This window comes from Mirounga leonina, unplaced genomic scaffold (genome assembly GCF_011800145.1).
Source record: "Mirounga leonina isolate KUSES-001 unplaced genomic scaffold, KU_Mleo_1.0 Mir_97, whole genome shotgun sequence".
Lineage (NCBI taxonomy): Eukaryota > Metazoa > Chordata > Mammalia > Carnivora > Phocidae > Mirounga > Mirounga leonina.
Genome location: NW_023270889.1, coordinates 4,254,901 through 4,268,155, shown reverse-complemented (window position 1 = coordinate 4,268,155; position 13,255 = coordinate 4,254,901). Strand labels below are relative to the sequence as shown.

The 13,255-nt window shown below is 35.5% G+C and overlaps 1 protein-coding gene across 6 annotated transcripts in view; it reads left to right on the top strand.

Annotated features, from left to right (window-relative positions):
* The window catches only part of LOC118006531 (rapamycin-insensitive companion of mTOR), a 122,001-nt gene that overhangs the window by 92,341 nt on the left and 16,405 nt on the right, over positions 1-13,255 (top strand). For 4 of the 6 annotated variants that reach the window (XM_034999209.1, XM_034999207.1, XM_034999210.1 and 1 more), the window contains 7 exons: positions 4,623-4,732; positions 5,186-5,273; positions 6,404-6,496; positions 6,849-6,955; positions 7,656-7,885; positions 9,400-10,408; positions 10,690-10,761. In XM_034999209.1, coding sequence (XP_034855100.1) covers positions 4,623-4,732; positions 5,186-5,273; positions 6,404-6,496; positions 6,849-6,955; positions 7,656-7,885; positions 9,400-10,408; positions 10,690-10,761 — 1,709 coding nt within the window. The remainder of the gene's footprint in view (positions 1-4,622; positions 4,733-5,185; positions 5,274-6,403; positions 6,497-6,848; positions 6,956-7,655; positions 7,886-9,399; positions 10,409-10,689; positions 10,762-13,255) is intronic. The other 2 variants (XM_034999212.1, XM_034999208.1) reach the window with 1 other exon arrangement.

The following is a 13,255-nucleotide window of genomic DNA, read 5'->3' as shown; positions in this document are numbered from 1 at the left end:
ATTAGAATTAGCAAAAGAAATGTTAGGTGTGATCAGGAAAGGATATGATATTTGAAATAGTCTTGAGGAGTAAGTAAATAAATTGGGAGAAGGGTATTTAAGGCTGAGGGTGCAGAATAATAAATCTGTATAGATTATTGGAACTTCAGACTTGTGAAGAAAGCTATATTCCAGTGTAGTTGGGGCTAGGATAAGTGAGGAGTGGCAAGATGGGACTAGAATGGTAAGTTAGAACTAGATTATAGAAGGCGTTATAAACCACATTATGTCATCAAGGGATTTCAATTTTATCGGAAGTGGGGGAATGATAGGTGTTCAAAGACTAGTCATAATCAGAGCTGTGCTTTAGAAACATGACAGATCAGAGTGTAGGAATGGATATTTGGTCATCAAAGGTAAAGCCTAGGAATATTGAGACCAGTTAAGCAAGAATTGGTAAGAATGTGAACTTCAATGGTGCTGAGATTGGATAGGCAGGGATACATTTTCTGGGCATCTTTGAAATAAGATGGACAGGAGGTGTGGATAGATTGGATATAATGAATGAAGAGTCCATCTTGACTCTTAAAGTTTCTGATATCATTGACTGAGCATGCAGTGGATCACCATGAAGAGATTGTGATTACAGGGGCGCCTGGGTGGCTCAGGTGGTTAAGCATCTGCCTTCTGTTCGGGTCGTGATCCTGGGGTCCTGGGATTGAGGCCCAGGTCGGGCTCCCTGCTCAGTGGGGAGTCTGCTTCTCCTCTCCCTTTGCCCCTCCCCCAACTGATGTTCATTCACGGGTGCTCACTCTATCTCAAATAAATAAATTTTTAAAAATCTTAAAAAAAAGAGATTGTGATTATAAAAAGTGGTTTGCAGGATGAGGTTAATGAGTTTTGAATATGTTGAATTGTATTGCTCTGTGGGATGACCAAGTGATGGTATCCAGAAAATACTTGGAATTGTGGATCTGGAGCTCAGATATGTGCTGAAGATCGCAGTTTGGGAGTCCTCAGTATATAGTAGTAGCTGAAACCTGAAATGAGTGAGATCACCAGGGAAGATATAAGGAACAAAAAAAGAAAGAAAACTAGAAATTCCTCCCTATAGAACATTCTGGTTTAATGAGGGGAATAGAAGGACAAAGACACTGAGAAAATTGCCAGAGAGAATGGTGTCACTAAAGGATGCTTCAGGAAGGAGAGGCCAGTGATAGATATTTGTTAAAGAGGTCACATAAAATGAGCAATAGAAAATAAACTGTTGAATTTGACAGTTTGGTCATTGGTGAATTTTGCTAGAGCATTTTCAGTAGAAAGTTACAAACAGATGCTGAATTGTAGTTACAGTTAGTTAGGCAGTAAATGGAAGGTGTAAAAAAATAAAGACAACATAGTCCTCTCGAATTAGAGAAAAGGAGAAAGGGAAGAGAACTAACTTACTGATTGTCTACCATTTCAAGTCTTACTTCATTGAATCCTCAGGGCAACCCTGTGAAATATATTCTGTTATTTCTATTTTGTGAATGAAAATTTTGAGGCTAAGGAGAGTAAGCTTTATCCTAGAGGAGTAATTTATCCTAGGTCACAGAGCTTAAAAATAGAGCAGGGGTGCTTTTTGATTCCAAAGCCCATGCTCACTGTATTCAGTTTCCTCCCACTAGCTTATGGCATGCCAGCATGAACTGAGACTGTCTCTGTTTCAAGGTAATAAAACATCCAGGCCAGTACAATATTAAAAATTCTCACTCATTCAGTTTAAAACTTCACCCGAGCACCCAGGCCTGATACAGACATAGAAACACTACAGTGGAGGGAGGATTCGGTTAATCTCATCACGCTCTGTGCTCATCTCCTCTCCATTTACTAGCTGCCTGCCAGTTTAGGGCTTCTTCAGCTTTGGAGCAGGAAGAGGAAGAGGCATGGGGGGCAAGAACAGACTTACTCAGTTGGTACAGTTGTTACCTGGGCTATTTAGCTTTGAGTGTGGCAGATTTCAAATGTTAATTCTTCTACTTTAGGGTTACTGTCATGGGTTTCTCAAAGACCTCACCACTGTGGATCTCTTTATTTTCAGTTCCTTTGACTAGGGCAGCGGCTCCTCTGCTTGCCTACTTATATTGCCTCCTAGGTAGGCAGAGGGAGGTAGAGGTCCACCCCTCAGTTGGGGTTTTCTTACCCCTCCAGATTGGTCCTTTTGGGCAGAATCCTCAAGATAACCCACATTAGAAACTCAGTGCATTTCACAGCTATAAACCATACCCCTGACCTTTGGCTAGTGTTTTCCAAATGAATGCCCCTGGTCAAAAGATTAGCCACAGGAATATAACTACTCCTGTATAAAGCTCAGAATATATGCCTTTTTTGCACTAAGATTTTCATATAGAGAGGAGAGTTTGGTAGTAGTGTAGTGGTAATAGTAGCAGTAGTAATAATTATGGTACACTGATAATAGTAAAACCTCATATTGCTATTACAAAGTAAATGTGGAACCTAAAGGAAAAAAGGAAAAGTACGTTTTTAGAGGCTTGAAGTAGGGAGTTAAGGTAACTAACCAAATTCAAGTTGTCTAAAATGGTTTTGAATGAAAAATGTCTCCCTGTGCCCTTAATCTGTCTTTTCTGAAGGTAATATCTGTAATAGTTTATTTGTGAGCATTCAGAAATGTTCTATCCATCTATATGTACATACTCTTTTTTTTTTTTTTTAAGATTTTATTTATTGATTTGACACAGACAGCGAGAGAGGGAACACAAGCAGGGGGAGTGGGAGAGGGAGAAGCAGGCTTCCTGCTGAGCAGGGAGCCCGATGGGGGGCTGGATCCCAGGGCCCTGGGATCATGACCTGAGCGGAAGGCAGACACTTAACGACTGAGTCCCCTATATGTACATACTCTTTATTTAAAAATACAAATGAGTTCTATTTTCAAGTGTAGATAAGTTTTTCATTTAGCAGTATATCTGAGGGATCTTTTCAGAGCTATACATTTAAATCTAACTTGTTCTTTTTGATGGCTGCATAGTACATTATGTGAATGTACCTTAATTTTTATAACCACTCCTGTATTTACATTGTTTCCAACTTTTTTTGTTTAGTAAACAGTGTTTGCTGGATATTCTTCCATATGTCTTTGCATGCTTGTACATATACTTCTATAGAATAAATTTCTAAAAGTGTAGTTGTTGAGCCAAAAAGTATGAGAAGTAACGGGACGCCTGGGTGGCTCAGTCGTTAAGTGTCTGCCTTCAGCTCAGGTCATGGTCCCAGAGTCCTGGGATCGAGCTCCACATTGGGCTCCCTGCTCAGCGGGAAGCCTGCTTCTCCCTCTCTCACTCCCCCTGCTTGTGTTCCCTTCTCACTGTGTCTCTCTCTGTCAAATAAATAAATAAAATCTTCAAAAAAAAAAAAGTATGTGAAGTAACATTTTTGATACATACTGCCAAATTGCTTTCCAAAGAGGTTCTACCAATTCCTTCTAAACAGTTTAAAGTGGAGATCTTTTAGCATTTACCCCAAAGATAGAAATGTGATCTGAAGGGGCACCTGCACCCCAATGTTTATAGCAGCAATGTCCACAATAGCCAAACTATGGAAAGCGCCCAGATGTCCATCGACAGATGAATGGATAAAGAAGATGTGGTATGCACACACACATACACACACACATACACATGAATATTACACAGCCATCAAAAAACGAAATCTTGCCATTTGCAATGATGTGGATGGAATTAGAGGGTATTATGCTAAGCGAAATAAGTCAATCAGAGAAAAGACAATTATCATATGATGTCACTGATATGTGAAATTTAAGAAATAAAACAGAGGATCATAAGGGAAGGGAGGAAAAATTAAAACAAGATGAAACCAGAGAGGGAGACAAACCATAAGAGACTCTTAATCATAGGAACCGAACTGAGGGTTGTTGGAGGGGAAGTGGGTGGAGGGGTGGGGTAACTGGGTGATGGGCGTTAAGGAGGGCATGTGATATAATGAGCACTGGGTAGTATAATTACTGATGAATCACAGGCCTGTACCTCTGAAACCAATAATACGTTATATGTTAATTAATTGAATTTAAATTAAAAAATGTTAAAAAATAAAAGGGAAAAAGTAAAGTGGAGATGTTTTGCAATGAAGATGGCAGTATGACTGACTTTCAGTTTAAAGAATTTAGCTAGTTTTTCAAGTTTTAGTTGGAAACATTTTTTGCATTTGAGGTGATTCAAATCAGTGGGGAAAGAGATGTCGGAAGGTGCTAAAATGATACAATTCATTTAATTTTCCTTTTTAAATTTCTAGTGAATATGTTTATGGTTTAATATTAAGAGGCTAGTTTTTGTTCATATTTAATAGGGAAAGGGATTTAATTAAGATGAAAAACAAAACTATTACTTATATGGACTCTAAAATAATAATTGAAAATGGGGATAAGAGTATAAGCAGGCAGCTTTTGGGTATGATAGAGCATTTGCATTCATAATACCTTGTTCTACCATTTTTAAAAATGTTTTAAATTTTCTGTACAGATGTTCATTTTTCTCATATTTATGCTTTTAAGATTTGGTAGGTACCTAATATGTTACGAATTTAATGAACAATATGATACTGTATACAATTAAGACAGTATTATCTTCCAGGAATATAATTCAAAATATGTTGACTTGATTGAGGAACAACTTAATGAAGCACTTACTACTTACCGAAAGCCAATTGATGGTGATAACTATGTTCGTCGGAGTAACCAAAGGTAGAGTCTAGTTAATGGAATAATTTATTAACTTGTCCTCTAATATAAAATTCAAAACCAGTTCATAATCTTTATTTTTTGAAATTTTCTGAGTACTTAGAGATTTTTTTCCCTTCACTGACATAAGAAAAAAATCTTAAAGCATATCATTGACCACTCAAGAATTCCAGTGGCACTCATAACATGCTGAATACCCTTACTAATATAATTTATATACCTTCCATGCTTTTACCCTAGTCTGTTTTTCTGGTCTCAGCTCTCTTACTATTACTCACTACTTTGAGGCCAGCTAAACTGTTATTTTTCTAGAGAAATCCTCACGCTTTTCCACTTCCATATTTTTATGTATGCCGAGAGATTACATCTTTACCTAGTACTTTATTAGTAGTCCTTGTTTTAATTAGCATATTGTAAATGAGGCAATAGGTATATCAATCATCTTTATTATACTAGATTACAGCGTCCTCATGTCTACCTGCCTGTACACCTCTATGGACAACTGGTACACCACAAAACAGGCTGTCATTTGTTGGAAGTACAGGTAAAAACATAATTAACTTGTTTTAAATAACTACAATTATAGAAAAAAATCTCAATATTGCTAAAGTATTACCTTTGCAAAAACTACTCAAAAGCCTTAAAGTTAGCAGCATAATTGCTTTTAAAGCCCTCTATCTTATAACTGACTTAGGCATTCTTTGTTCGTAATCCTGATAGATCACTGGTTTGCATGCCTTTCCCTGACTTCCCTGTGTCAACTTTTGCATAGCTAATTTGTTACGTAAAGTAAGCCACTTTAAGTCTGAGTTCTGTCCTTTATAGTTTGTTGGGAAGTTCATCTTGTTAGTAGAAACATACGAAAAACTGAATTTCTTCATTGTTCCTGTTGGGAAGTTAAACTGAACCTGATACAGATTCAGTTATCTTTGGTGAGCAACAAACTGGAAGTGTAGTTGCTGTCTGTACTATTCCCTTAAACCTCATGGAATATAACAGGCTTAGTGTCAAGCAGTTATTCTTTGATTATATGCACACCAAATGTATGGCTGTGAATATGTCTTGCTACTAAGTGTTTTCAATAAATGCGACTTTCTTCTGATTTTAGAAATGGAAGTATTTGCATGTGTGTCTTTTGAACTCTAGTAATCTGGCAGTTTAGTTCATTTTTGTATCAGTGTTCATCCCAGGAGCCAAAGTTTTGCATAAACGTACTCTATAGTGTCCTATTTTTATATTAAACCTGTGAAGACTTTTGGAGCATATATCTTTCATACTAGTTTTTTTAATTCACTAGTATTATGTTCTATTTAAAAAACTGATAATGTGACTAACATTTTTATAATGTTAGGTACTAAGTACTTTGTTAAGCACTTTGTATGTAATGATTAGATCATTACACCTTATGAAACAGATCCTTATTTTAGAGATTGGAAATCAAGGCATGGGGGATTAACTAACTTGCTCAAAACCACATAGCTAGAAAGTGCTAACTCCAGAATAGGAACTCAGAGCCCCTGCGCTAATGCTGCTTAAGAAAGTTTACATAAAATTATTTTAGAATTTTAAATATGCAAACATTACTAAATGCAAACCTTAAAAATTTGGTTTTAAGATGCATTGAAAGCATATTGTTACTCATGCTTTGTTTTTCTTTTTTTTTTCTTTCTCCAGAATATTATTACCGAACTCTGTCACAATGTTCGTACACCAGATTTGGATAAATGGGAAGAAATTAAAAAACTGAAAGCATCTCTTTGGGCCTTGGTTTGTAATAAACACTTCTATAAAATCTTCATCATTTTTAGATTTTTTAAAAATTTTCCCATTAATAATAAAAATCATTTTATTTAGAACTTGTTCTCAGATTAATATTCTAAGACCAAGATTGTTTCTGCCCATTTTAAATATATTTTTAGACTGAAAAATAAATGATTAAGCTATTAGTTTTCTTTCTAAGACAAATGGAGCATTAATTTCTAAAGTTCCATATTTAAGGGTTTTTTTCACATTTTTTTCTCTCTCATAGATGGGGTTAAATTTTTTGATAGCTCTCCAAATTTCTTGAAAGAGTTACTCTTATAAATATATTTGATACAAGTTATTTCTTTTCTTTCAGGGAAATATTGGCTCATCAAATTGGGGTCTCAATTTGCTACAGGAAGAAAATGTGATTCCAGATATACTAAAACTTGCAAAGCAGTGTGAGGTTCTTTCAATCAGAGGGTATGTTATTTTACTCACAAATCTTTCTAATGTATATATTCTTGTTCACAAATGGCTGTGAGGGAAGAGTATTTTATGATTCAGTAGTCCAATAGAACTATTAATTCACTGAAAATCCTAATGAGATAAGATTTAAAAAGAAAAGGGTGGGGTGCTCACCTGGCTGGCTCAGTAGAGCATGCGACTCTTGATCTTGGGGCCATGATTTCAAGCCCCACACTGGGAGTAGAGTTTACTTAAAAAAAAAAAAAAAAAAAAAAATTTTTTTTTTTAGATGCACTAAGGTAAACATCTTAAGGAACTCCTTGCTTAATGTTACTGTTTCATTTTTATCATTATAATGTTGAAGTTTAGTAACTGGTAAACAGTGAAAGTATAGTGTATATGCAGTAGTCCAATAGCCCATATATTCCAGATTTATCCCAGAAAAGTTAATATATGTCATTTTCCCCCTAAGATTGCATTATGTTCTTTTAAACTACTTCTTTGTAATTACTATCTATATTAGGAAGGTGTTCATGTTACTTATGGCTTCTAAGTTACCCCTAACTCATTTTAATACATTTTTCTACAAGCTAAACAATTTTTAATGACTTTTAAAGAAAATTCAAATGTACATATAGCAAACTAATATTTTGGTTGCTTTAAGAAATCTCAGTTTGGAATTATAAACTGTCATTACTACATCTTTTACATATAGGACCTGTGTATATGTGCTTGGGCTCATAGCCAAAACCAAACAGGGCTGTGATATTCTGAAATGTCACAGCTGGGATTCTGTAAGGCACAGTCGCAAACATCTGTGGCCTGTGGTTCCAGATGATGTAGAACAACTCTGTAATGAACTTTCATCTATCCCAAGCACCCTGAGTTTGAACTCAGAGTCAACCAGCTCTAGACATAATAGTGAAAGTGAATCTGCACCATCAAGTGAGTATTGTTGACAAGATCATATAAAGTTAGCTGAAATTAACATTTGTATTTGTAATGTCACAATTTAAATGTATTTGTTACATTCCTAATTTACTTTTTTCTAAGATAATTTGGCAATAATGTGGTCTTGGAGAATGTGTTATCTTTTCACAACAGAGAGTAATAGCCACCAAACTACATTGTTCTCTCTCCTTGCTTTTCTAAATAGCCTTCGGAAAAGTCTTACTGACAGAGTTAAAAAATAAGCCATGTGCCAGAAGAACCTGTTCCCCTTTTTGCTTATCATAAAATCTAAAAGTAAATATTTGCTTACCTTCATTTACATACTTTTTCACTCATTTTTCAGATACAGAGATTGTTGAACCAGAATGTATTTATTAAGAGATACTATATTTACATATTCATTTTTGAGAGAAGAGCTAAATTTTAAAACTAAATATTGAAACTGTTAAAAGATAGAGTATCAAAAATCAATTAAATAAAAAACAGTTTGTGGTTTTAAGCCCTGTGCTAAATATTGTTAGTCGTACAAAACTTAAGACATGGTTCTTTTTAAGAAGATAGTGCAACATTTTTCAAACCATATTTTACCAGGCCTAAGATGCTGTGAATTATAAGATGCACCAGTATTTTATGTATCACTAAAAAAGAAGAAAAAAATACTGCCTATTAAACTAGGACATACCACTGATTACAAGATGCATTCTGATTTTAGAGAATTACTTGTGAAAAACGTGCATCTTAGAATTGACAAAATCTGAAAATACATTATGCAGGTTTATTTGGGATTTTATTTTGCTTTCTTTCAAAATAAATTTGAAGTAGTTTATAACTATTGAACAAAAAGCTAAAAATAAAAATAGGATAAAAGCTCATAGATGTCATTGGACACCCAGATTGAGTCTTTTTTCTTTATTAGAGTTAGACACTGAATTTAGATGAGTTACTTAGTACCTAAAGGAAAATAAATAAGCCTAACTGATTTAAACATGAATTTAAAATGCTCTGACTTGGTTCTTTAAAAGATATTTTAAGACTAAGAATTCATTTCTTATAAGATTAATTTCTCCCACTATTGTGATTTGAAAAATTAACAAGAATCTGTACCAACTGAGTGAACATCCATGGTCAAATCTCCCTTTTCCTTTAATTGTATGCTGAATATTTAGAGGTTTTGGAAACTCCCTGCCATTAAAACAGTCAAGCAAAAAAAAAAAAAAACAACACTTCATGTAAACTGTGCCATAATGAATCCTTTAGTTTTTCTTGGGAAATAACAGAAGTTCCTTATAATGACATAATTTCACATTTTATTTAAGTTCAAACACTTGGTCTCAGGAAGTTCTTTTTTTTTTTATGTGGCTTCTCAGCAATTTAACCCTTTATTTTTGAAAAAATTTTTTCCCAGATGACTATTCAACAAAATATTCTTGAAATATGTCACTAACAGTTGCCATGATTTTGTTTCGTCATTTTTTTATGTGCTTTTATTAACAATCCTTTGATCATAGGTATGTTCATAATGGAGGATGACCGGTTCGGCAGCAGCTCTACCAGTACGTTTTTTCTTGACATCAATGAAGATACAGAGCCAGCATTTTATGATCGACCTGGACCTATAAAGGATAAAAATTCATTCCCTTTCTTTGCTTCTAGTAAACTTGTGAAGAATCGTATCTTAAATTCGCTTACTTTGCCTAATAAAAAACATCGTAGTAGCAGTGATCCGAAAGGAGGGAAACTGTCATCCGAAAATAAGACAAACAACAGGCGGATCAGAACACTTACGGAGCCCAGTGTTGACTTTAATCATAGTGATGATTTCACACCCATATCCACAGTACAGAAGACATTACAATTAGAAACTTCATTTGTTGGGAATAAGCACATTGAAGACACTGGTAGTACTCCAAGTATTGGAGAGAATGACTTAAAATTCACGAAGAGTCTTGGTACAGAGAATCACAGAGAAAACACAAGCCGAGAGAGATTAGTCGTAGAAAGTTCAACAAGCTCACATATGAAGATACGTAGCCAGAGTTTTAATACAGACACTACAACAAGTGGCATAAGTTCAATGAGTTCAAGTCCTTCACGAGAAACAGTAGGTATCGATGCTACGACTGTGGACACAGACTGTGGAAGTATGAGTACTGTGGTAAGTACTAAAACTGTTAAGACAAGCCACTATTTGACGCCACAGTCTAACCATCTGTCTCTCTCCAAATCAAACTCCGTGTCCCTGGTGCCTCCAGGTTCTTCTCACACACTTCCTAGAAGAGCACAGTCCCTTAAAGCACCCTCTATTGCTACGATTAAAAGTCTAGCAGATTGTAACTTTAGTTACACGAGTTCTAGAGACGCCTTTGGCTATGCTACGCTGAAAAGATTGCAGCAACAAAGAATGCATCCGTCCTTATCTCATTCTGAGGCTTTGGCATCCCCAGCAAAAGATGTGCTGTTTACCGACACCATCACCATGAAGGCCAGCAGCTTTGAGTCCAGGTTAACACCAAGCAGGTGAGCAAATGAACATTTAAAAATGAACAATAGTGGTTGCATTTTAACAGACTTAACTGGAAAGCACTAGACAGGTTTTACATCTACATAAGCCTCAGAACTGACCAATTGTAATTGTTTACTATGGTAGGCTCTAAGCTCCTAGTTACCCGATATGATTTGAAATGGATTCTTGCAGCTGCGAGGGGGGAAAAGAAATTCTTTTAGGCCCTGAAATAAACATCTATGGTTTGCAAGGACACACAAGTCACAAGTTTTTTTTTATTTCTCGCTTCTGCAAGGATCGATTTTAAAAAGAAGCATGTCGGGGGAATCAGGAGCTTAAGACCTACAATAACAAACAACCTTTTCAGGTAGGTCAATTTAAGGCTCCAAAAGTTGACCTTTATTATTACTATATTTTTTAAGTAACTACAAATTTTAGTAAAATTCTTTTCAGTTTGTCTTAAGTAGCTGTGATTATTTAGTAGGAACCTAATGAACATTAAGTGAATTAATTGGCCTGCAGGATTCAGCAGTAGCAATTTGCCTGTGCTCAAGAACTTTTAGGGAATTTCTATGCCATATCTAAAGATTGTGACCAGGTTGATCAAAATAAACAATTTTGATTTTACCTTTAAAATATATGCAATGTAAAATTTGGTTGTTGCAAAGGTTCTGTACCTGTTTTTTTGTTGTTGTTGTTGTTGTTACTGTTGGGCCAAATACTTCTAAAAATTTACTTAGTTTTTGTTATTAATTCCCATTTATTTAAATGGATTAGTATTTGTCAAATACTGAGAATAGTGCTTGACACATATCATCATCATTAGCATTATGGGTAGTTATTTCCTTATGTAACCCATTTGGCTTTTACAGAACCAAATTCTTAATAACATTAAAAAGTTATTAAGCAGTTTTATTTCAGTAATGCTAATGCATTTAGTAGAAGGGGTTCCTTTGTAGCAGATAATAAATTATATCCCATTTGATAGAATTTTATAAATTATGCAGTGATGTCTCATACAGGAACTCACCCATCTTTGGCAACCTCATCGATTCAGAACAAAGGCAAATCTGTTAATAGCTCACTAGTCTCAATCTATGCAGTAAGGTTCATGAATTGTATTCAGAAGAGATACCTCTGACCCACATTCAAAGTTGATACTTATCCTAACAAGCTTTGATGTCACGTTTTCAGGCCTATGGGAGCAACAATTAGAAGCTTCTGATTGGTAGGAACACTATAACAGGAAAGGACAGCTGATAAAACTGGTAGCAAAGGAGGAAACTTTTGTATTACAACAAAGTATTTGAAAATTCGAGACCACCGCAGCAGCCAGAGCAGTAAGGAATGTAGCCGAGCGAAGTAAGCAGTAGGAGTTGCACCATCGTACAGCTCAGTGCAACGTCACCAGAGAGCTGTTAAGATTTCACACGATTTGGTTGATTATATCCCATCGAAGCAGGCCGTTTCTATCCAAATTGATGAAGGCATAGATTAAAGAGTTGTACTGTTTAAATATTCATAAGAATAGACCAGAAAAGACAGCTACCCCAAATCACTTATTTCCTAACCAATCTGGGTTCTTAGAATCTTATTTCCTATATTCTCTGTTAGACCAGAAGAAAGTTATTTGGAAATTTTACTCCTGGAGTAAAATGCCAAGTTATTGGCATTACATAAAGGATGAATAGATGTTTTAATTTCTGGGAGGGAAAAAAATAAAAACAAGAAATAACAGTCAAGAGACAGGAACAGCTTGTACAAAGGTGTGACGGCATAACAGAACTTTATGTTCATCAAATCTTTCATTTGTTTTTCAAATTGCATTTAGTACTTACTGTGTGTGTACCAGGTTCCATGGAGGAAAAACCGTGTCGGCATTAGTCTTTCTATTCCTACTTCTTACCTTTGGTTAGTTCAGAGAAAATGAAAGTGATGGAAGCTAACTACAAATTTACTTCAAAATAACAGTTTGGAATCCAGTCTGAGAAGGACTATTATTATTATTTGTTTTGTTTTCTTATAAAATTAAAAGGGTAGGCATGCAGATACATACCTATGGTATAATGGATAGCATGAGTCCAGCAGTCTTAAAAATCGTATCTCACTGAGATATTTCCTTGGGACATGGTAGAACAAACACTGAAATAGGAATCCTTAATCCTAAATTCTAATCCTGGCACTGAGTGAATGAACTTGAAGAAGGTTTCATAAATTATGCTGTAATGTCTCATCTGCCTAGACTTCAGTAGCTTTGCAAAACTTCATCAATCCAGGACAAAACCAAGCAGACCTCATTTGCTCACTATTATGAATCTGTGTGGGAAAGTTCATGAATTTTGAAATATCTAGGCCTCAGTTGCCTCATCTAATAGAATTTGGACTAGATCAGTGGTTTTAAGCTTTTTGAATGTTGCTTTTTAAGTAGAGAATCTCTCTTCGCAAAAACATTTCTGTGGAAACCCAATATGTGGAATAGATTAAAATGGAGCTAGTCAGTTGAAATAGGGATTGGGAAGGCAAGTATCCACCACCTCCTCCACCTCCAATACTCCTTTAAGAGTTTTATGAAATAAGAGAGGCTTAACAATTTAATTTTAAAACCACTGACCTATTTTATGAAATTTGTCAATTTCAGTTAGGAGTCTTTTAAGCAGAAATTAGGAGTGGTTTTTACTATGATAATTTTTTTTTTTTTTTTAAGATTTTATTTATTTGTCAGAGAGAGAACACAAGCAGGGGGAGCGGCAGGCAGAGCAGGCAGAGGGAGAAGCAGGCTCTCCCTCCGCTGAGCAAGGAGCCGGATGCGGGACCCTGGGATCATGACCTGAGCTGAAAGCAGATGCTTAACCGACTGAGCC